This window comes from Enhydra lutris, unplaced genomic scaffold (genome assembly GCF_002288905.1).
Source record: "Enhydra lutris kenyoni isolate GAN:26980312 unplaced genomic scaffold, ASM228890v2 scaffoldscaffold43, whole genome shotgun sequence".
NCBI lineage: Eukaryota > Metazoa > Chordata > Mammalia > Carnivora > Mustelidae > Enhydra > Enhydra lutris.
In genome coordinates this window covers 13574892-13596242 of record NW_019154127.1, presented here as the reverse complement: position 1 = coordinate 13596242, position 21351 = coordinate 13574892, and the positions used below count along the sequence as shown (strand labels likewise).

The following is a 21351-nucleotide window of genomic DNA, read 5'->3' as shown; positions in this document are numbered from 1 at the left end:
CACCTGGCTCCACGGACGGCGCATCCCGCTCGCACTCCTCGTCCTCTGACGTCCCCTCCTCCCCCTCCTGCGCATCCAGTTCATCCAGAAGGTCCTCGATGGCAAACGGGGCCTGTTCCACGATCGCCTCGAAGACGCCCCGAGTGATGTTATGCAAAACCAGGGGGCTGGGGGCAGCAGGCGCCAGCGGGCCCGTCAGGCTGGGCGCCTGTCCCCACACCTGGCTCCACGGACGGCGCATCCCGCTCGCACTCCTCGTCCTCTGACGTCCCCTCCTCCCCCTCCTGCGCATCCAGTTCATCCAGAAGGTCCTCGATGGCAAACGGGGCCTGTTCCACGATCGCCTCGAAGACGCCCCGAGTGATGTTATGCAAAACCAGGGGGCTGGGGGCAGCAGGCGCCAGCGGGCCCGTCAGGCTGGGCGCCTGTCCCCACCCGTCCCCGCCCCCGCTGCGGCCCCTCCAGTGACCCCGTCACACACACACCACTCCGCCTCTCTCCCGGGAGGGAACAGCGACTCCCCACAGGCGGGCACCCTGAGAAGCTGGGGGAAAGAAGACCCAGGCCGGAGGAGACCCCCCGCCACTCACTCCTGAGTGCGAGCAGCGATGACGCAGAAGGGCTCGATGAACTTGAGGTTCTGGTCCGCCGTCAGCTACGGAGATAAGGCGGGGGTGGCTGCCTCGGTCCCTTGTGTGGGAGCCCTGGGAAGGGGTCGGCCACCGCCTGCAGCCCACTGCCCTCACCTCAGCAGCGCCCACTTTGCTCAGCTCCTCCAGGAAGATCTCCAGGAAGTGGCTCTTCACGCCGCTGGGGGCCTGGCTGTCAGGGTGCAGGATCTCCGTCGTCAGCAGCTCCAGCAGCTGCTCCATCTGCCTAGGGACGGAAAGTGGCCAGTGCGGCAGGCAGCCCCCGCCGGCGAGGAGCCCGCACAGTGACGCCATCCCGGGCCAGCGCCCCGCCTCCCAGCTCACTGGCTTCCCCACCTCCACGGGAGGTGGCCGGTGACCTGGGTGCGTTCCAGCACGAAGGACTCCTAACCACGGACTCGGGACCACTGTTGGCAACACAAGCGTGGCAAGACCACGCCTCCGCTATAAGGGCCGGGCGTGTACACGTCGCACACGCTCACACACGCCTTCCCTTCTGTGCGCGGACCCCAAGTGTAAGGGCAAAGGCCTGGTGTGACAGGAGACTACACCACGGCATTTTGCATTGCTCTGTCCTCACGGGAACTGTCCAGGAGGGCACACCAGGGCAGAGGAAAGGCGAGGCACGGAGACGGGGGAGAGCTGCGTTCCCGGTCCCGCGGCAGAGTATGTGGCCCCGGGCCGGCCACGTCTGCCAGCCCCATCTGCTGTCCCCGAGCGTGCTGGTGTCCGTGGTCTCAGAGGCCTGGGGCTCCCGGGTCAGAGAGCTCTGGTGACCAGTCTTTGCTGATCTACAGCCTGGGGACGCTGAGTAATACACCTGAACCGGAGAACACAGTGGTGTGTAACGAGCCCTGCGGGGTGGGGGGGGGGGGCACACAGGACAGCACTGCAGCTTCACCAGCCCCAGAACAGAAGGGAGGATGCCGTCCGCGGCTCAGGAAAGGGGAGCCCTCCTCCCAGGCCAGTGACACCAGCAAACGCTGACCAGCCAAGCGCGGCTACCGGCTGCGCGGGAGCGGGGACAGGCTGTGGGAACAGAGAGCCGCTCCGAAGGGCCCATCAGAGAATCCCGGGTTCTCCCAAAGGCTCACTCTGCACCTCTCACCAGCAGTGAGAAAGGACTACTCTTTTAAGAACAAACCAAAAGAGTTAACAGAAATAAAACGTCCCTTCGGCTTCCGGTTCTGCTCATGCACGAGCCACCCGTGGGGACCGAATCCTACATCCTGAGATAGTGAGACCCCCCGGGGCTCGGCTCGCGGGAATGAAAGGGTGAAAATCCAGCACCAGCGGGGGCACCCTTGCCCGAAAAAGTCATTCGTAGTAATTCTAAACTCCGAAGACCCCGGGGAACTACAGGCTGTTCCACATGGGAAAAAGTGGGCCGGGGCAAGTAGGTCACCCTGCTCTCCCGGAGCCCAGCCCCTGGGCCGGCGCGGGTGCTGGTGTCCACGGACTGGAAGCAAACCGGTCAAGCGTACCCGGCCTCGTTACAAAACCATTCCAAACATGCCGTTTCCAAGTCTGTCTCCCCTTGCCGCCGCCCCCCGGAGCACGCAGCGGGCACGGACACGAGGGGCGCTGGCGTGTCTTCAGGGAAACCACAGCAGCCTGCAAACGGTCTGCCCCGACGCCAACGCTGCCCGGAGGACGGCGGCGTCCCAGAGATCTGTCGGTGGGGGCTCGCGTCTTCCTTCGACGTCCGACAGAGTTTTCTGAGTTCCTTCTACTGGGAACGTGTCACTCTCATAATGAGAAAAGACCGAAAAAAATGAAGCTTTAAACTAATTAAAAAAACTTCAAAACATGAACTCAGAAACCCGTTTGGTGCGGTGGCTCTCGGGCCACCTCCCAGACGCAGAGAGGCCGGCTGCCACCACGGGGAGCCCCGGCTCAGCCGGCCCTGCCCCAGCGGGCTCCCCGGAGGGTGGAGGAGGAGCTTGGGCTCGGCACAGCCCTGCCGGCCCGGGGCCAAGGGAAGCCCGAGGCTGGCCAAAAACACAAGCCTCGTCGTCTGGGGGACACGGGCTACCCCCCCGCAAGCACCTCTGTCAAAAGCGACAAGTCTGAATGACGTGTTTCTAGAACCAAGGCACACGCCACTGACGACGGAGCGGAATACACCACGTTACACCAAAAAAAACCAACAACAACAACAACAAAAGAGAGCACCTCAGCTATATACCAGTTATACTGAAAAACAAAACCGTAATAACGACAAAGCTCAGTTTGGATTCACAGAAGAACTTACCATCAAGGCTGAAAACGTTCACTTCTGTGAATATACACACAAAACCGTAATTCTGAAAACGCGTTCACTTCAAGCACCATCGGGTCCCCCGTTAACGGGAAGATGGACCTCTCCTTGACGAGGGACTGAGGGAGAAGCACGTGAGCCCAGCCCCCAGCCCCCAGTGCCAAGACACGCTCACCCGCGAGAAGAGGCCGCGCTCCGGGGGGCCGCGAGTACCAACCTTTCTTCCCACCCACGCGTCTTCAGGGCCTTCAAGGACTCATTCAGGACCATCCGCATGAGCTGTGGCATGGACGGAGATCCTCGTTAGTGGGGCACAGCCCGACCTCCCCAGAACCCCCGTGCTCCCGGTCATCTCTGTGGCCCCGAGCGCACAGTAGGCCCCCAAGAGCTGTTGACAGAGAGGACACCGAGTCCGGAGAACAGGTCGCCGCCCCCAGGCTGGGGTGCGCCCACCTTCCAAGAGCACCAGGACTCGGGGCTCACAGCAGACACATCGGGGAGCAACCGCGGTCACGAACAAAAGCCAAGTGCAACGGTCGTCATTTCAGGAGTGCGAACAGGGAACAAAGAGCCTGTCCCCCCGAGGAGGCTGAGGTCCTGGGGAAAGGCTCCCCTGAGCTTTCTGACGGACTGCTCTCCCCAACAGACAACAAAATTGTCTGCTTCCTCTCTCATCCCCAGAGGCAAAACTCCCCCCTTTCAAAGCTCACCCTTTACAACAAATCCTGACCTCAGCCCCACGATGCCCCACTTCCCCTTGACCACGGCTCACAGCTTCTCCAGCCGGTTTTCCTTCCGTCCAGATGGGAAGCCGTGCACACAGTGGGGTCCGCGAGTGTAAAGGGACAGAGGATACATGTGGGGATGGGTTTCCTGGCCATCAGATGTGCCCTGGGACACAAGGGGCCCCAGTGACACCACTCCCAGTGCCTGCAACCGCTGGAGGCTTGGCCTCTCCAGCAGGATGTGCTGGCGGGTGCGGTCCCACAGCGCCCCCAGCAACAAAAGCCATCCTATCACGCACACAGCAATGGCACTCACGGAGACTCCTACGTCTGTAAACCCGCGCTGTGTGGCCGTGCCCAGCCCGGCCCCTGCCCCCGGCCCCAGAGGCTTTAGCGTCCCTCCCTTCCAGAGCTCCATGCCTTACCCACTAGCTGGTGCTCACCCCGACATCTGAGACACACAGTGTCCACGGAACCCCGGGCCACGTCTGGGCGGGGAGCCGATCCCAGTGGCAGGTCACGAGTAACTGTAGCCCCAAAGGCACCATCCCCAGTGAGGCCCAGCCCACAGCCCGCTGGGCCACCCACTCGCAGACAGCAAGCCCCAGTGAACACGCCGCGGGAACAGGGGTACCGTTCAAATGTGGGTGGGGATCCGGAGTCTCCGAATCTGAGGGCCACGCAGTACCCTGAACCCTCAGGAGCGCGGCGGCAGAAAGGAAAGGGGATTCTGCACGCAACGGCTCTACCATCCATCCCCACCCAGCAAAAAGCACCTTCCCACTTGTGCGCCCACAAGTGGATGAGGGCCTATGGCTGGGGCAAGAGCTCCCGGCAGGTCTGCTGGCACGCATGAGCTCATGGCTTCTCCAGCAGGGGACAAGCCTGCAGCCCCCGTCCTCCCCAAGGCGGCTTTGACCCTCCTCCTCCGAACCCGAACCTGTGCTGTTGAAGTCCTGAGTTCTCTGCCTGCTCACCTACCCTCGGAGATGGGGCACACACCGGACAACCCAAGCCCTGCGCACCCGCCACGGCCTGCGCTCCCCTCACAGGACATGAGACGTATGGGTCAGTCCCCAGGAGGGCCGCCCTGCCACGGCAGGAGAGGCCCAGAGGCCGCAGCACTCGGGGCTATGCCCCAGCTCCCCCGGCCCCACCGGTTCCCCAGGGCCCAGAAGTGGAGCGTGGCCCCTCACCATGTAGAACTTGTCCAGGCGCAGTCTGTCGATGCCTGCCCACTCGCGGTTCATGGTCTGCCAGAACGTTCGCAGGAACAGGTGCTCTGAAGGAGAAAAGGTCAGAGAGAATCATGGGGGACGTGGAAGTCACCCTGGGAAGCAAGGGGAGAAAGCACGGAGAAAGCTGCTCAGGACATCCCAGGTGGCCAGCCTCTGGGGTCCTCAGTCCAGTCTGTCACACTCAGAAGAGCTGTTACAAACAAGGCTTACAGATGGGGCTGGGGGAACCTCAGAAAGAAAAGCCAAGCCCAGCTCCGACCTCCACCTCGGCACCCCCGGAGAACGGGCACGGAGGGGGCACAGCCAGTGGCAAGAGCAGCTGCTGCTCAGACCCCGCCTGACCCCCACAGGTCAGCTCTTCCCCTACATGGGGTGGGGAACCCTGCCTGACACCCACGGGCCGGCTCTTCCCCCTCCTGGCTTGGCTGGGACCCCTGCCCGACCCCCACGCCGGGCACTCGAATAGGCACAAACCCTCCCGGTAACAGGAGGTCAGACACACGGTGCTACAGGCTAACCTGTATCCCCCAAATTCATGTCAAAGCCCCAACCCCAGGTCCTCGAATAAGACTTTGTTTCAAAATAAAGTCTTCAAAAGGTTAATTAAGATAAAATGAGATCACCAGTGTGGACCTTACACCGTGACTAGTGTCCTTCTAAGAAGAGATGGGGACACAGACACGCACACAGGAACACGCCATGACACGGGAGAAGACGGCGCCTGCACGCCCAGGAGAGAGGCCTTGGGGAACCAGCCCTGCCCGCGCCTTGACCTCGGGAAAGGAACGGGGCCTCTCTGATCCGTAACAAGTTTCTCCAACAGCAAAGGGCTGGTCAGACGGTTCGATCGCGGGCAGTGAGTCCATGACCCATTCAACTGTTAGCGCGTGATCGGTTTGTGCCGCCGTTTGCTGAGCACAGAAACTCTTCTGCAGGCCCTCACAGGGGAACGCTACGGCAGACGGACCCCCACTGACGACTCAGATGCCAGCGACGCACTCCCAGACTGAGACCCTAGTCACTGTCTCTCACCGTGACTACTCTACCTACTAACCGTAACTCAACCAAACCTACCCACCAGGAGTAACCACGGGCCCCACCGGCAACAGCCACAGCCATCTATGTCAGAGGCGTGGGCCCCCCCGGCGGCCCCCCAACCTGAGCGTCAGAGGGAGGTGCCCGGGCTCCACCCCCCGAAGCTTAATTCAACTGGACCAGAGTCTGATATCAAGATGCCTACAGATGCCCAAGGAACAACAGCAGGCAGACAGCAAGGCTGAGGGCTACGGATCTTGGGCAGGACAAAAACACGGAGGAGTCGGGGAAGCGTTCACAGGGAACGCCGCCACCAGGTGACTCGGTCCAGCAACTCGACAACACTGCACGAGATGTCCACCTGCATTTTATTTTTTTTTTAAAGATTTTATTTATTTATTTGACAGAGCGAGATCACAAGTACACAGAGAGGCAGGCAGAGAGGCAGGCAGAGAGAGAGGGGGAAGCAGGCTCCCCGCTGAGCAGAGAGCCCGATGCGGGGCTCGATCTCAGGACCCTGGGATCATGTCCTGAGCCGAAGGCAGAGGCTTAACCCACTGAGCCCCCCAGGCGCCCCTCCACCTGCATTTTAAAAACTAGATCCTGGCCCTTCAGCCTCGAGCTGGGTCCACGCGAGATAAACAACTCGATGCGGCCAGACACGTGGAACAGGGTTCCGCCGGTCAGCGCCCGCAATGCCAGCCAGGAAAGGGACCTCTGCTTGGCCCTCGTCTTAGAACGCAAGCCTTCCGTGTCCGGTAGCCAACTCTGCGCGGCTCTGCCCCTCCCAAAGGGTCTCCCCGGGGCCAGGGTACTCACGGGCCTCTGTCGTCTGAAAGGCATGCAGGAGCTGGGCAATGGTCCTCCCTAGTTCCTCCTGGGTAGAGAGCAGCAAACACACGCACACATAAGAGAAAAGAACAACACTCTCTGACCCCGAGGACACGTGGTCTCACAAGCAGCAGCAGGAACAGAAAGACACCCGCGCTCCCCCCGCACGCCCCCTGCGCTCACGCACCCGAGAACCAGCTCCCGCCAGCCTCGCAACCCCGCGTGCTTCAGGTCTGCAAGCTGCACTGTTGTGAAAGGCCTCCTCCCGCAGCCGGAGCGGACAGCGGCGCCCCACAACCACGGGCAGCCACTGCCCCCGTGACCGAGGCCTCGAGCCACAGAGGCTGACAGTCGAAGGAGGGCCCAGGAGCGATGGGGCGCCCCGAGCAGCTGGGAGAAACTGGACCCCTAGAAACTGCTCGCTGCCTGCCTCTGTCACTGCGTCGCTGTGCAGGGCATCCCTTAGGGCACTTACTAAACAGACCATCCCAGAGCCGCCTTTTACTGCGCACTGAATACAGCACAGGACTCTGCGTTTTAGACGTACCCTCCCAGGGCACCAGGGTGGCTCCGTGGGTTAAGCCTCTGCCTTCGGCTCAGGTCATGATCCCAGGGTCCTGGGATCGAGCCCCGCATCGGGCTCTCTGCTCAGCGGGGAGCCTGCTTCCCCCTCCCCCTCTGCCTGCCTCTCTACCTACTTATGATCTCTGTCTGTCACATAAATAAATAAAATCTTTAAAAAATAAAATAAAGGTACCCTCACCACCCAGGTGATTTTGAAAAAGTGAACAATTCATTCTGACAACACTTTCAAAAAGGCCAGCATTCGGGGCACCTGGGTGGCTCAGGAGGCTGGGCGTCTGACTCTCGGATTTGGCTCAGGTCATGGTCTCAGGGTCGTGAGACTGAGCCCTGCGACAGGCTCCACGCTGTGCAGAGTCGGACTGGGATTCTCTCTCCCTCCCCGCCCCCATCCCAATGCACACAGGCTCCCTAAATCTTAAAAAAAAAAAAAAAGAAAGCTGGCATCTTGGGCAGTGACACAGCCCTGTGTAAGATCCTGTCCCAGGGGTGTGTGACAGCACACACCTGTCCAAACCCACAGAATGCACACACTCAGGATGAACCCGCACACCCACTATGGACTCTGGGGGTCGGTCTGTGCCAGGCAGGCTCATCACCTATAACGAATGCACGGCTCGGGGGTGGGGGGGGAAGGCTGTGCACGTGTGGACAAAAGGGCTGTACAAGAGCTTTCTGTTCCTTCCTCTTAATTTTGCTATGAACCTAAAATTACTCTAAAAAATACTCTAGTTTTTAGAAAATTAAAAAAAAAAAAAAGAAAACTCACAGGAGAAACCCTTTTCTCAACAGACTTGGGTTCTGTCCCTCCGCGTCCCTCATTTTGGTGCCCGGACACACACCCATCCGGATGGTGCTCCCTTAGCACCACCACCTACACTCGAACCATGGGCCCCGGCCCTCTGACTGCAAACAAAGTGTCAAAGCTGTAAAATTCCACTCAGTGCCTTTGGCTACACTGGAGAGAGGGTCAGCCACCGGCCCTCTGTCCTGCACCAACGATGGGGCTCCAGCAGCTCCCACCTCCGCACACTCACCTGGAGGAGCGGCTTGTCCTGCATCCACATGCAGTAAAACAGTCCCTTCCAGACCTTCAGCAGCTCGTCGTGAGTGAAACCACCTGCGGCGGCACCAGCAACACTCAGGCAAAGCGCACCCAACTGTCAGGGCCACACTACACCAGGGACGCGGAGCCGGCCTTAGCTCAGTGCTCCACCGGGAAGCACACCGCCCCCCCCCCCCAACTCCCTGGGGCTCCAGGTCCCCCCCGACAGGGCCGTCTCATGATTCAGCAAACACCCCGAGTATCCGGATCCAGGGCCCCAGGTGCCCAAGCGGACGCTGGACACGGCGTGGTCTCCTGCGTACAACTCGTTCAGCTTGACGCGCTGGGGCTCGTGCCTTGTCCGCGTTTGCCTCCAACTCCGAAGGGGAAACTTAACTCCCGCAAACGGTAAGGCGCGCGGGCATACAAGGGCACCGGGCGCACTAACGGAGGCCCGAGGTGCGCGCGGCGGGGGCTTCTGCGGCGGCGGTTCGCGGACTTCAGCACCAGGAGGGAAGCCTGCGGGGGGCTCCTCCCGCCGGGCTGGGGCGACCGCCAGCGCTTCAGACTCAGGCGGCGGATGGGGCTCACGACTGCGCTGCTAACGGACGCCGCTCGCGGGGCCGCCCTGTCGGGGCCGCGTCCGAGCGTCCCGTCCACCGGAGGCTGCGCTCGGCCCGGCGGGATCCGCCGCCGCCCGACTCGGACCGCCACCCGGAAGTGCAGGAGGCCGCTCCGAGAGCGCAAACGGCGGGCAGCGGCGCAGGCGGGATCCGGGGTCCCGGGAGGCCGCCGGCTCCGCGGCGCCGGGCGGGGACGCGGCGCCAGGGGCTCGCTGGGCAGGAAACCGGGCTGGGACAGGCTCCCCCGCAGGCCCAGCGCGCGCGGCCCTGGCCACATGCGCGGCGCACGTGGTTCCCAGGCTCCCGCGCCCCCGCCCCCTTCCGGCCGCCCCGCGCCCCCCGCCCCGCGGCCCCCGCCCGGCCCGGGCCCACCCAGCCCCGCGCCAACCTGCGGCCCGCTGAGTCCTGGCGACGATGTACTTCCGGAGCCTCTTCACCGCCCGGTCCCGGGTCACCTGCTCGTTTCCCGCCAGGCGCTGGGCCAGCTGGATCTCGGGTGGGAGCTGCACGCGCGGAACCATGGCGAACGCCGCGGACCCCCGGCCCGCCGCCACTCCGTCTTTCCACCCGGGCGCGCGTGCTACGTCACACGACAGCGCCGGTCTCCCGCGGGCGGGCTCGTGACGTCACGGAGCGCGCCGGTTCCGCTCGGGGCTCGTGACGTCCTCTCCGGAGCCGCCTGCACCGCCGCCTAGCGGCCGGGCCGCGCAATACCGGCGTCGCCTGCCGGGCGGGGTGTGGGTTCGCTCGGAAGCTCGGGATTAAAGGGACGCCCTGAAGCGTCCGCGCGCCTGACGGTCACTGGACCGTAGTTCGGCCCGGCCGCTGAGGGCGGCGACAGCCGACAGGCCCCGACGGAGGGGGAAGGGCGGCTGGGCCGGTGCTCCCGGAGGGTCGGACTCGCGCGGCCGGGCCGGGAGGGGCCGGACGAACCCAGTAAAGGCCTCACGGGGAGCCCGGGAGCGCCGGGGAGCGGCTGCGGAGCGAGATCGGCCGGAGTTCGGTTCGGTGCCGGCCCCGGCCTGAACCGCGGACCCTCCGCCGGCAGCCGGACACCGAGAGCTTCCCGGGGAGCGGGACGGGGCCCTACCGCGACGGGCGGGTGGGGCGCGGGCGCGGGCGGCGCGGGAAGGGGACGCGCGGCGGGGACGCGCCCTCGGGCTTCTCCGCGCGGCCGGTGGAGCGTCGGGTCGTAGTCAGTGTCTCGGGGAAGGAAGTGCGATAAGGGGAGCTGGGGGCGCCCGCGGTGATGAAAGGCCACCGGCCACGGGGCAGAGAGGCCTGAAGCCGCGCCTCTGGGTCCGCACGCCCGTGCGGGACAGTTCGCGGGACGGCGGGGGCGGGGCGGGGTGCCACGTCCAGAGCTTGCGGGAACCCGGGCGCGCAGGGAGCGCTGAAAGGTCCCACCGACGACGTGCGGGCTGCAGTGCGGGCAGGTGCGGTTTCCCAGGCTGGAGCAGCGCTGTGTGCGCGCGAGGGGCCAGCAAAGTCGCTCTGCGAAGTGCTGTGTGTCCAGGGACCCCCGTGACCGCCCGTGGGCCCTGATGTGCCAGGGGGACTCCTGCTGTGATCTATTAAAGCAAAAGGAGCACCGGAAACGGCTTGCTGAGTGAGGTGAGGAGGGGCTTCCAGAAGCTTCTCCCGGTGGGATCACAGCATTTTGTGATTTCGCAGCGAGGAGCTGTGACAGGTGTGCGATGCTGTGTAGCCCGGAGCGGGTCAGAGGTCAGCCCCAGGCTTCTACCGAGGGGGATCCTCCGCCTGTCTCGTTCCAAAATTCCAGGCTCCCAGAGGGAGAGCAGGTGTCCCTCACCAGCCTGTGAAAATCAGCCGGGGGACCCTCACCCAGGTGGAGCTGGGAAGCTAGAAGGGGGGCCGCCCGCCCGCGATTACAGGGCAGATGTCAACCCAGGCCCAACGGAAGAGCCCTCCGCAGGAGAGTCCCTGGTGAGGGTCCCTACGGGGAGAGATGCCTCCTGCATCCCCCATGAGACATGGGCCGCCGCTGCAGGCAGCCCAGGAGAAACCGTCACCACCCTGACCTCGTGCTCCTCTCTGGCAGACTAATGTCCACAACGGCCTCTTCCAACTTCCTCCTCCGTCCCCAGAAAACAAAACTTCGCGCCTTGGCCGGACTGGCCGATGGTTTTCGGTAGCTCGCTCGTTTCCAGACACAATGCTCTGCTGTTCCCGAATAATCCCCTTTTAGCTGGCAAAATAACTTTATTTTTAAGGTCCACAAGCCACACTGTTTGTGCAAGTGGTTTCTAAAACCAGTTTCTAAAATGCTTCCCAACTTTGTCATGAAAATCTCCAAACACAGACAAAATAGGAAAAACAGGGCAACACCTGTGTTCTTGCCCCTGGCGTCCACCTTTGCTAATATTTCACGAGACTTTACCAAAATAACAAAATGCACCAACATGCGCTTTAAAATGTGCCTTACGGTGTGAACAGCTGTTGGATGCTGGCGGCTAATGGGAGATTAGCATTACATCTGGTGGACCTAAAAAATAATGTGCGGGTGCCTGGGTGGCTCCGTCGGTTAAGCGTCCCAACTTTTGACTTCGGCTCAGGTCGTGATCTCAGGGATGTGGGATCGAGCCCCGTGTCAGGCTCCACACTCAGCGGGGGGTCTGCTCGAGCTTCCCGGTCCCTCTGCTCCTCCCCACACTGGCATGGGTGCTCTCTCTGGCTCTCACGCTCTTTCTCAAAATAGATCTTTTTTAAAATGAATGAATGTGCTCTATTCTGACTGCAAAGTTCTCCCTCTTTTGAAACTTGTCAAAGTCTGCTGTGCACTGCAGGCAAGGACCTGCCATGGATGCTAAAATTGGGGGCAAAAGTGTGATAGGAAATACGGTATTTGCATAGTCTCAAAGGTACTTAGTGGTTACAGTAGGACATAGTCACTCTCAAGTGGAAAACCTGGAAGACACCACTCTATTCAAGACGGAAGTCACCGTCCCCCGTGAGAAGACACGCGGATACCAGGTACCCTTGATGCAGAGCACTGAGAGGACACAGCGTCACTGTGGTGAGAAAAAAGCACACAGCATCTCCGAGGGCCCCAGAGACACGGGCAGCCGGTTTAGATTTCCAAGTCGGCATGACCGTACGGAAACTGAACCAGAAACCTGACTCATGGCCCAACACCCCACGCATCCAAGGTGCACCTGCTTTGTGAACGACTGAGCTGAAGGGAAACCATCTTGCCCTAGAGATTCCACAAGATGCAAATAAAAAAGCACATAACCCTGCAAAAGCTATTCATTCTCCAGAGTGTAACTTGGGCTCAAAGAAAACTCTTTCTGACTTTGATTCTCAAAGTTGGCTCATTTTGCATCAATAGTTTTCTTCCTGACCCCAAACCACAACATCAACCCGATCAGGAGGAAACCCCCCCCCCAGCCCCAAAGAGAACCGGTCCTCAAAAAACGGTGATCTATACTCTTTAAAGGGATCAAGGTCCTGAAAAACAAAGGCTGAGAGACAGACTGCACAGCCGTGTGGGAGAGGCGGGACCAGAAAGATGACTTTACTGAGACAATGGTGAGTGAGTCAGTCCTGTGGGTCAGCGCGTGTGTTATAAAGCAAGATTCACTTCTTGCTTCTGAAAACTGCTGTCTCTGCTCCGTATAGTGCCAACATCTGGGAAAAGTTTGCGCAAACTGTGCTATCTTTGGAACCTAAACTTATCTCAGAATAAAAAGTTTTAAGTGCTAGAAAAGAAAAAAAAAAAGCCAGCCAGGAACGTGGGGAATGGATGTCTTCATCTCGTACACACATCACCCCGTCACGTCTGCCCCACAGAGGCGAAGCCGGGTGTGTCTGTCCGACCACACCCAGGACTGTGTCCGGTGCTGACGGTGTGGAGGACAGCTGTGAACAGCTCAGTAGGTACAAATCAGGAACAGAAGTATGCTTATTTACTCCACAGATAATAAGGGCCATTGTATTTCCATACAGTAGCTCATAGAGCCACTTCTCACCCTTGTCCTGCTGTGAAGGCAGAAAAATCCCTGTTTCTGGATCCTGTGTGTTGCTCCCTCCACAGACTCTAGGGGAGGACCCTTCCTGCCTCCCCCAGGCTCCCGACACGCCGTGGGTACAGGTGGCCTCTCAGCCATCTCTGCCTACCCCCTGTCCACTGAGTCTTCACCTGCTGTCCTCTTTGCCTTGCCCTCGGTCTCCCAGTTTTCTTACAAGGGCACCAGCCATTGGATTTAGCCCCCCCCCACCCCATCCCCCTAGTAACCTCTCTTAACTATCCACAGGTGCCAAGACCCTATTTCCAAATTAATGGCTCCTTCCCAGGTTCCAGATGGTCGTGACTTTCAGGAGACACTATGGATCCCACTACCGAAGGGGGGAGGAAGATAAAATCAGTAACGTCTCATGAGTGGTTACTCCGAGCCTCAGACTCTGCATCCGCCTTTAGCAAACCCTAAAACAGTGCTGCAAGGGAGGTATGATTTTTGCCATCTTGTAGGCAAGCAAAGAGGCTCACAGGTTACACTTCCGCCCAGCATGTAGGGGACAAGGCCAAGGACATGCCCCGGCTGATCCACGGTGCTCAGGGGGGTGTGAGTGCCCTCCGCCCTCACCAGGACCACTTCTCGGGTGTCCCCCCAGGGCCCCGAGGCTGTTGCCTGCAGACCTTCTCTCCAGACTCAAACTCACTTGCTCACGGCATGCACGTAGGCTCCTCCCTCATGTTTACGCTCTCAATTTCTCATTATAGAAAATTAGGGAAATAAAATTTAGAGGAAGGAACCAGACGTAGCCTCATGGTCTGAAAGAACAAGATGACGCGCACCTGCTCCTTCTCTGCATCGGATTTTCTGTTAATGACACACTAATGTATTAATATAACTTATTAATTATATTCATTACACTCTATTGACAGTTTTGAAGCTGCTTTTCAATAACATACCTAGCATTTTCCCACGGTATCATTAACTTCTCAAGAACATGCAGTATTCCAAAATAAGACAACTCTTGTTTCTAAAAACAAAAAGTTGTTTAATAAAGCTTTGGAAAAATACAGAAAATCACATGAAGGAAAGTTATTAAATGCCTCTGTCCCACCATCCGAGGTGGCTATTGGAAACAGCTCAGTGAACACCACCAATTCCGGGGCCGCTGGGCCCCACTGCGCTCCCGAGAACCCGACTCTCCAGGGGAAGCCTGCAGAATGGCAGTTTCAACAGGCAGCTGGGCGAGCAGACAGCAGGGAAATAAAACACCCTTCGAGAAGCCCTTCCTCCCAAGGCACAGCCCGTTGTTACGGGTGGGACTGGGATGTGCTTCTAAATTCCAGGATGGAGATGTTTATAAATTTTCTCTGCATCCAAGAATTTTCCTTAATTCCTCACACTGATTTCTCCAACTGTGGTTTTATTTGTGATTTACGGAAGTATACAAGAATCAAGTATTTACTTAGTTCCTCCTGTGTGACAGGTGCAACGGCGAAGACCGGACCCACTGTTGCCCGTCTGCCTGCAAGGACACAGACGTGGAGCAGACGTGGAGAGAACCACTGGGGTGCCCAGGGCAGGTGCATCAGGTATACCCCGAGAGTCAGCTGCCCCCTACCACCTGGGGCCTAACCTTGCCCTTGACTCTGCTGAGGCTTCTCCGCTTAGGAAACCCTTGGCCTGCATTAGTTGACAACAAGGGCCTTTTAAGATTCTACGTCTGTTCCCTCCTTTGACTTGTCCCAATTTCTGCAGGTCCCTCCACCCCTCCCGAGGGGCTCAGAGCTTCCTCGGCTGGCGCTGGCTCCCTTCGAGGGCCCGGCTCAGAGGTAAAGCCACGGTGCACTCGCTCTGCAGCAACCACAGGTAGCCAGGCCTGGGATGCACCCTAACGCGGGAGGCAGGATGCCGGTGCGCCCGCATGGGACACCTGGTTTGGGGTTTTCCCTCACTGTTACTTCCCTTGCTAGTGACGACGGACTGGTGACTGGTAACTGCTTCATTGTGTAAATCTTCCATCTTTCCTTTTCATTGTGTTTTCCTTTCCTTTTTTTTTTTTTTTAAGATTTTATTTATTTATTTGACAGAGATCACAAGTAGGCAGAGAGGCAGGCAGAGAGAGAGGGGGAAGTGACTCCCCACTCAGCAGAGACCTTGATGCAGGGCTCGATCCCAGGACCCTGAGATCATGACCTGAGCAGAAGGCAGACACTTAACCCACTGAGCCACCCAGGCGCTCCTCTTTTCTTTCTTTCTTTTTTTTTTTTAAGGGTTTCTTGGGCTGGTATTTAATTACCAACGCATTCCGATGACGATTTTTTGCATGCAGGAACACAAGCACAGACAGACTAGCTCTGGGAGCAGGTGTGGGTCACCAATGAGGGAAGAAAGGAGCTGAGTACCTCGCTGCGGAAGAAGGAACCCTTCGACATGGAGGAAAAAGCCCCTTGCCTTCCCCACGCCAAGCAAACCAGACACTGCACAGCTGTGGAGTCACAGATGTCAGGCGCAAGTGTTGTCCAAGGTCTTGGCTCTAAGAGACGTGATACTCGGTCTTTTTCTCTGGCTCCAGCAAGATGAGAACCCGCAGCGTGAAGGAAGGAGAGATAATGCCAGCCTTTTGCAGTGACTTTGGATAGAAAAAGTGAGGCTAATTGTGGGAGAGATTTAAGTTAGTGTACTAATTAGAGATAGCATAGTAATAGCACTATAGCTCGCCCTGGGGCTGGAATGCTGTCCCAAACATGTCGCACTGATTAACTCATTTACTCCTTAAAAAAAAAAAAAAACCAAAACCTCAAAAGCCCTGGAGATTGCCTCCCCGCAGAGAAGGCCAGAGAGAGATGTCCCGCAGCCAGTCCCATGCCGCACAGCCCATAGGAGGGAGGTGTGCCTCTGTGCCCGGCATTTGGCCTCCAAGTCTGCTCTGGGGCTGCTTGCAAACATCTATGTGGTCCCAGACCTGCTGCAGGAGGAAACCGCGGCTGCAGAGAGCAGGATCAGAGACGGACTCCACGGAGGGTCCGTGGCCACACCATGTATGTGGGACCAGAGAACTCTGACCCACAACCTCTACACGACCATCTGGAAGCCACACCGTGGCCCCAGGGCGGGACCCGTCAGGAGTTGGCCGTGACTGCCCACTTCTCTTCCCCTCCTAACTCGGGACAGCCGTCCCTGAAATCAACCCCACAGGATGCCTGGCTTGTGAGCCCGCCCACAGTGTCCATGGAGCTCACCGCACCTTCCTTCTCTTCCGTGACAAAGCTGCCCCCATCCTGGCCTGCTGTGGGTCTTTGCCCATCCCCGGGGCTGCCGGGGGCCAGCTTTGTTCGCTTTCCTTCGGATTCTCTTTGCTTATCCTCCCGGGTGTAGCCTCCTGTCCATAAAATCGCAGCGCGTGAGGACCGGGGTCCAGCAGGGAGAGAGCGTGTCAGACCCAAGGAGGCATGTGTTGTAACATAAAATTTCACTGCGTGAGTTTGAAGGTCTAAGTGGCTTCATGAAACGACCCACTAGTAGACTGGCATCCCCTCCAGCAAGAAGAGAAGAGCTCGGGCAGCTGTACCAAAGGTAGGGATGTTACAGGCGGAAACAGCGCAGGACAATCAGCGAAAGAAAAGATGGTTTCCGGCAAGGTTACCTTTCCTGGTGGGGTGGGGGGAGCAGGGCTCTGAGCCAGCAGATTCCTCCTCTTCTTTGGGGGCAGGGAGAGGGCCCCAGGGACAGGGTACCTCCCTGGGGGCCCCCAAAACATCCTCACGGGCGGTTAGGGCTACACTTGGTAGGGGGAGGTTGGGACTGGGGGGTGGATGTGGTTAGGTTAGCGACAACGTCCTGGCTTGGTGACTTGGCCTAAGTGGCTCCATTCTGGGCCTGATGGTTTTCTTTTTAACACATTGCAAGATGGAGCAAAACCCTCTGGGGAGGACAGAGGGAGGAGGGGAAGGAGAGGGCAGCAAATCCCACTGAGCTGCAGGGAGAATTGCCTTCCCTTCCCCATCGTGACAGTTGTTTTCTGATGGTTTGTTTTCCGTGTAGGGAGGCTCTCCATTTTTATGGAGTCAAACCTGACTCACACATTTGTGCAACTGGGAATGGGTTGTGGGATCTGCCCTTCCCCACTCCTCAGGGCTCAACCACACCTCATCCCTACGGAACTTACAAACTGGGCGCTGCCCTTGCAGGTACCAGAAAATCTTGTCTCCCCATGCACCTGCTCGCTGGGCCCACCAGCAGATAAGGGTGGGCCTACTCCTGCCAAGTCAGCACCCCCTGAGGGGGGGAGGCCAGCATCCAATGAGGGGTCGGCCACAGGTGGCAGGGGTCTGGACCTTTCTAAAAGACCAATTCTGTCTGGACAGCTCCTAGCATGGGCCCTACCCCTGCTCTGAATAAAGTGTGGGACCCTTCCCCTTCCCTGGGTGGTGTGATCTGTCTAATCTTAACCCAAATCCTGTCCTAACCAAGCCCTTTCCAAATGCCCTTGCTCTGACCACTCCTCCCCGAGCCTGGCTGGAAGTCTTGGGAGCCATCTCCTGCCCATCCCCGGACAGATTCGTGTCTCTTCTGTTCACACATGCCAGCCCTCCACCGTGCCACTGGGTCACATGCTGGTGACTAACCTCCAGAACCCACCCCCACCTCCATGTGGGCCGGACCCCAACTGTCCCCTGCAGTGGGGACACTCCGCCCTGACCCGCCAGAGAAGGACGACACCAAAGCTGCAGTGCGGGGACGCCCCTACGGCACGCGACCACTGATCCCCACGTGGTGCGGACAGTGAGGGTCCCCGTGGTCCCCCGCCCGGTGAGCGCCCGAGGGAGAGGACAGCGACGGTCTTTCGCCCCTGCGCACCGCCGCCAGCCCTCGGCCCCGCCCTCGCAAGGCCCCGCCCCCGGCCCCGCCCTCCTTACCCCCCGGCCCTCCGCCGTCGCTCCGGCCCCGCCCTCGGCCCCCATCACTCCGGTCCTCGCCCCGCCTCCGGCTCCGCCCCAGCCCCCGCCCCCGGGCCACGTGACGTCCGCCTTTTTAGCTGAGCGCGCACCTGGGCGCGGGTCGCTGCCCCGCCCGCCGCGCCTGCCCGCGTCCAGCTCGGCTTCCGTCCGCCGCCAGCATGATGTGCGGGGCGCCCACCGCCTCGCAGCCCGCCACGGCCGAGACCCAGGCCATCGCCGACCAGGTAGGCGGGAGCGGGCGGGGCTCCGGCCGGGGCTGCGGGGCCCGCGGTGCCGGCCCGGGGTCGCCTCCGAGAGCGGCAGGTGGCGGCGCGCGGGGGCGCGCGGGCCCGCGGAGGTCGCGTCCGGCGCGCGGAGAAGGCCCGGGACTCCTGGCGGACGCCCCCTCCCCGGGCGCCGGGCACCCCGGCCGGGCTCAGGGGCCTCCGCGTCCGGCCGCCGAGGAGGGCGGTGACTCAGCCCCACGGGACCCGGGGAAATGGGGAATTTGCAGCGACTGCGGGGCGACCCCGCCCGGGCCGCGGCTCCGCGCACTCCCCCGGCCGCCCGCGCCGGAGGGCCCTGCCCTGCCTCGCCGCTCCTGCTTTTCCCGGACAGACGAAGTCCTCCCTCGCCCGCGGAGTGCTGGACGTGTGTCAGGCCGCGGGCCCTAAACTGGTGTGGGGCGCTGGGAAGTGACCGGCGGCAGTGGGGTCGCTGCGAGGGGAACTGCGGCGGCCAGCGCGGCTGCTGACGGGCCGCTACGAGGAGAGAGGCCGCGCCCCGCCTCCTGCACGTCCCTGCTGGCTCCTTAGGGGTGCACCCCGGGACTGACCCCGCTTCCCAAGACGTTGTGTACCTGCCCCGATGAGGAGTGCCCGCCAGTCCTGTCCTGGGGCCTCCCCCGGTCCCCCGAAGGCTGCTACCTGACCTGGGGGCTCTTTCTCGCCGTGGGCACCGGTGTCGGAGCCGCCCTTCTACCGGCAGGGGCGGGCCTGGCCAGCCAGGTAGCGGCATCACCTGTTACCACCGTTGCCAGCAGCCCAGGGCTCTCCTGCCTCCAATCCCCAAGCAGATGAAGGGGAGGTGGGCCCTTCTGTGGGTGTCGCTAACCACCCCCCCACCCCCCACCCCGGCCAGTTTTGTGAGCTGTCTGCAGAGTCCATTCCGTGCAGACGGGGCATGGCACTTGCAGGAAGAAGGGGGCTCCGGGAATTGTTTTCTGCCCCTTAGCGGGGAGCTAAGAGTTGAATGTGTCCCCCCGCTGTAAGGAACATCGGGTTACAGAACGTCTGTGATGGGCGGCACAGGACTCAGTGTGTAGCGTCTCATATGAGAAGTAAGCGGGGTGAGCCCCTCTTGCAGGCGGGAAGCCACTAAGGTTCCCCGTTCTGTGCCCTCCCCAAGGTGAAGGCCCAGCTGGAAGAGCGGGAAAACAAGAAGTTCGCTACCTTTAAGGCCGTGGAGTTCAGGAGCCAAGTGGTCGCTGGAAGGAACTACTTCATCAAGGTGAGTGTCACCACGGGGGGCCAGTGGCCTGGAGGCTGGGAAGCAGGAAGCTGATGACCTGAAGGGATCTGTCCCCCTACCCTGTCCAGAGCCTTAGGCAGTCTGGCCCAGCAGGGACACGTGGGGCCACAGGTCCTGGCTGCCCCTCACTTGCCTCCCCCCAACTTCCGTCTCTCCAGGTTCAAGTTGACGATGATGAGTTTGTGCACCTTCGAGTATTTCAAAGTCTCCCGCATGAAAACAAGCCCTTGGCCTTGTCCAGCTATCAGACCAACAAGGCCAAGCATGACGAGCTGGCGTATTTCTAGCTCCCACACTGAGTGGGGCCCGTCCATGTGTTTCTGTCCACTGTGAACACATCTGGGATCAAAAGCAAATGTCGTTTCTCCATGGGGCCACTTGGGGGGCGGGGGGAGTATCACGCACCTCTCTTGCGTCCCTTTCGTCCCTGACTTTGTCTTCCTGCCTTTTGGCGAGAGAGACAAAGCACTGTCACTGATCTTAATTACTTTAAAAGACGACTTATATTCTCTTTAAATACATATTTTTAAATCTTCATGAACTTATTCCTTTGTTGGGGTGTTTTCTTGGAACTGAAACCATAATCCTATACAGGAGCATCGAGCGGTGAAGGGATGTGTTTCTGTGGTCGTTCGCAAGCCCCAAGCCTGCTGTGGCACAGGAAGCCCTCCTGGGTCACACGCCAGCTGGAGCTCGCTGGACGCCCCTTCCCACTGCAGAGCTGAGCTCAAGGATGGTTGCCCAAGGTCACAGCAAGTGGGCAGAGGACCCAGGAATCTGGGAGACTGTGTTCGAACCACAGCTCCCCGCACTCATGCCTCGACTCCATGCGGTCTCCCCCATAAAATGAAGGGATTTGGGTAGATCTCGTTCCAGAGCATTAGCTCTAGGGCACCTGGACACATTCACACGCTGCCTTCCGCTCTCGCAGAAACACAGATGTGTGTGCAAGAGGCCGTAACCTTCCGGGTAACGCAGGTGGGCGTGCAGGACAGTCGGTCGGCCTCGCTGCGCCCCGGGCCACCTGCAGGGTCTCTCGAGCTCCTGCTCTGAGCTCAGTGTGCTGAGCCCTGGGCCGCCGCACGTCTTGGGTTCTCCAGAGGGTCCCTGCCGTCAAGGACGTCGGTCCTGTGCTCGGTTGGCTCTCTGTCTGCATTTCGTAAATAAAGGCCACGGCATGACCATGTCTGGGAGAAGGAGGGTGTGGTGTCTTGTGTGGCTCAGGTCGTGGCAGAAAATCATCCTTGAGGGTTCAGCTTGGTCTCGGATTCCCAAATCTCTTTGCGTCTGTGGTGTGAGGGGGCCTCTGGGGTCTGGATCTTGGAGGGAAGAGCAGAGCACGGGAGGGTCACACAGTGGGCAGACAGTTCCAACGGTTTGAAGAAGAAAGCCCTAAAACGAGCCAAGTACGTCCTAGTCTCTGTCCTGGATCTGGAAGAATGGGAAGCTTCCCTAACAGGCTCTTACTCTCGGCCGTCGAGCCATTTTGCCCTGAAATGAAGATTGAGCGTATTTCGTAACTCAGCTTGGGGAGGTACTTGGGAGCTGGTTTGGGGGACATGCTGGGCTGGAGCTCCTCCACCTGCCCCACGGCCCCTCAATGTGGGGACCCGCATGGGGCTCCTGTCCGTGTCTCCCTACGACAGGATTTTCCTCCAGTTGTGCCACTCACCCACCAGGTAGCCCTTCCTGCCAGGCTGGTGATGCCCCCCCAACCACGGCCCCTCACTGAGCTCTCCTCCATCACCCCTGAGAGTGCTCCAGGACCAAGAAGCCCACGAGGGACCTGGTCCACAGCTGAGCGTCACAGACCCTGCGCTCAGGTTCCCCAGGTGGGAACAAGTCCCCTGGGCCAGCAGGTGGGCCGCCTTCCCAGCTGCCCAGGAGCTTCCTCTTCTCCGCCCAGAATTCTTGC

The 21351-nt window shown here is 60.1% G+C and overlaps 2 protein-coding genes and 1 long non-coding RNA gene across 4 annotated transcripts in view; 2 read left to right on the top strand and 1 right to left on the bottom strand.

Moving 5' to 3' along the window:
• LOC111155739 (ribosomal RNA processing 1) overlaps positions 1 to 9578 on the bottom strand; it is a 16995-nt gene extending 7417 nt beyond the window's left edge. The window contains exons 1-9 of one of the 2 annotated variants that reach the window (XM_022516107.1): positions 9378 to 9578; positions 8359 to 8441; positions 6728 to 6785; positions 4832 to 4917; positions 3128 to 3189; positions 747 to 876; positions 591 to 655; positions 231 to 384; positions 4 to 55 (exon numbers count right to left, since the gene is read on the bottom strand). In XM_022516107.1, coding sequence (XP_022371815.1) covers positions 4 to 55; positions 231 to 384; positions 591 to 655; positions 747 to 876; positions 3128 to 3189; positions 4832 to 4917; positions 6728 to 6785; positions 8359 to 8441; positions 9378 to 9510 — 823 coding nt within the window. In that variant the 5' untranslated portion in view covers positions 9511 to 9578. Of the gene's footprint in view, positions 1 to 3; positions 56 to 220; positions 385 to 590; positions 656 to 746; positions 877 to 3127; positions 3190 to 4831; positions 4918 to 6727; positions 6786 to 8358; positions 8442 to 9377 lie in introns of both variants that reach the window. The other variant, XM_022516109.1, reaches the window with a different exon arrangement.
• A 2117-nt stretch (positions 9579 to 11695) lies between these two features.
• Positions 11696 to 16429, top strand: LOC111155754. The gene is made up of 3 exons (XR_002641155.1): positions 11696 to 13458; positions 14453 to 14558; positions 15299 to 16429. It is a non-coding gene; the product is annotated as an uncharacterized LOC111155754 (long non-coding RNA).
• Positions 16430 to 17986: 1557 nt separating this feature from the next.
• Positions 17987 to 19981, top strand: LOC111155752 (cystatin B). Its single transcript, XM_022516134.1, has 3 exons — positions 17987 to 18151; positions 19314 to 19415; positions 19595 to 19981. Exons 1-3 carry the CDS (start codon positions 18086 to 18088, stop codon positions 19721 to 19723), a joined length of 297 nt encoding a protein of 98 aa, XP_022371842.1. The 5' UTR covers positions 17987 to 18085; the 3' UTR covers positions 19724 to 19981.
• The last annotated feature ends 1370 nt before the right edge of the window (positions 19982 to 21351 follow it).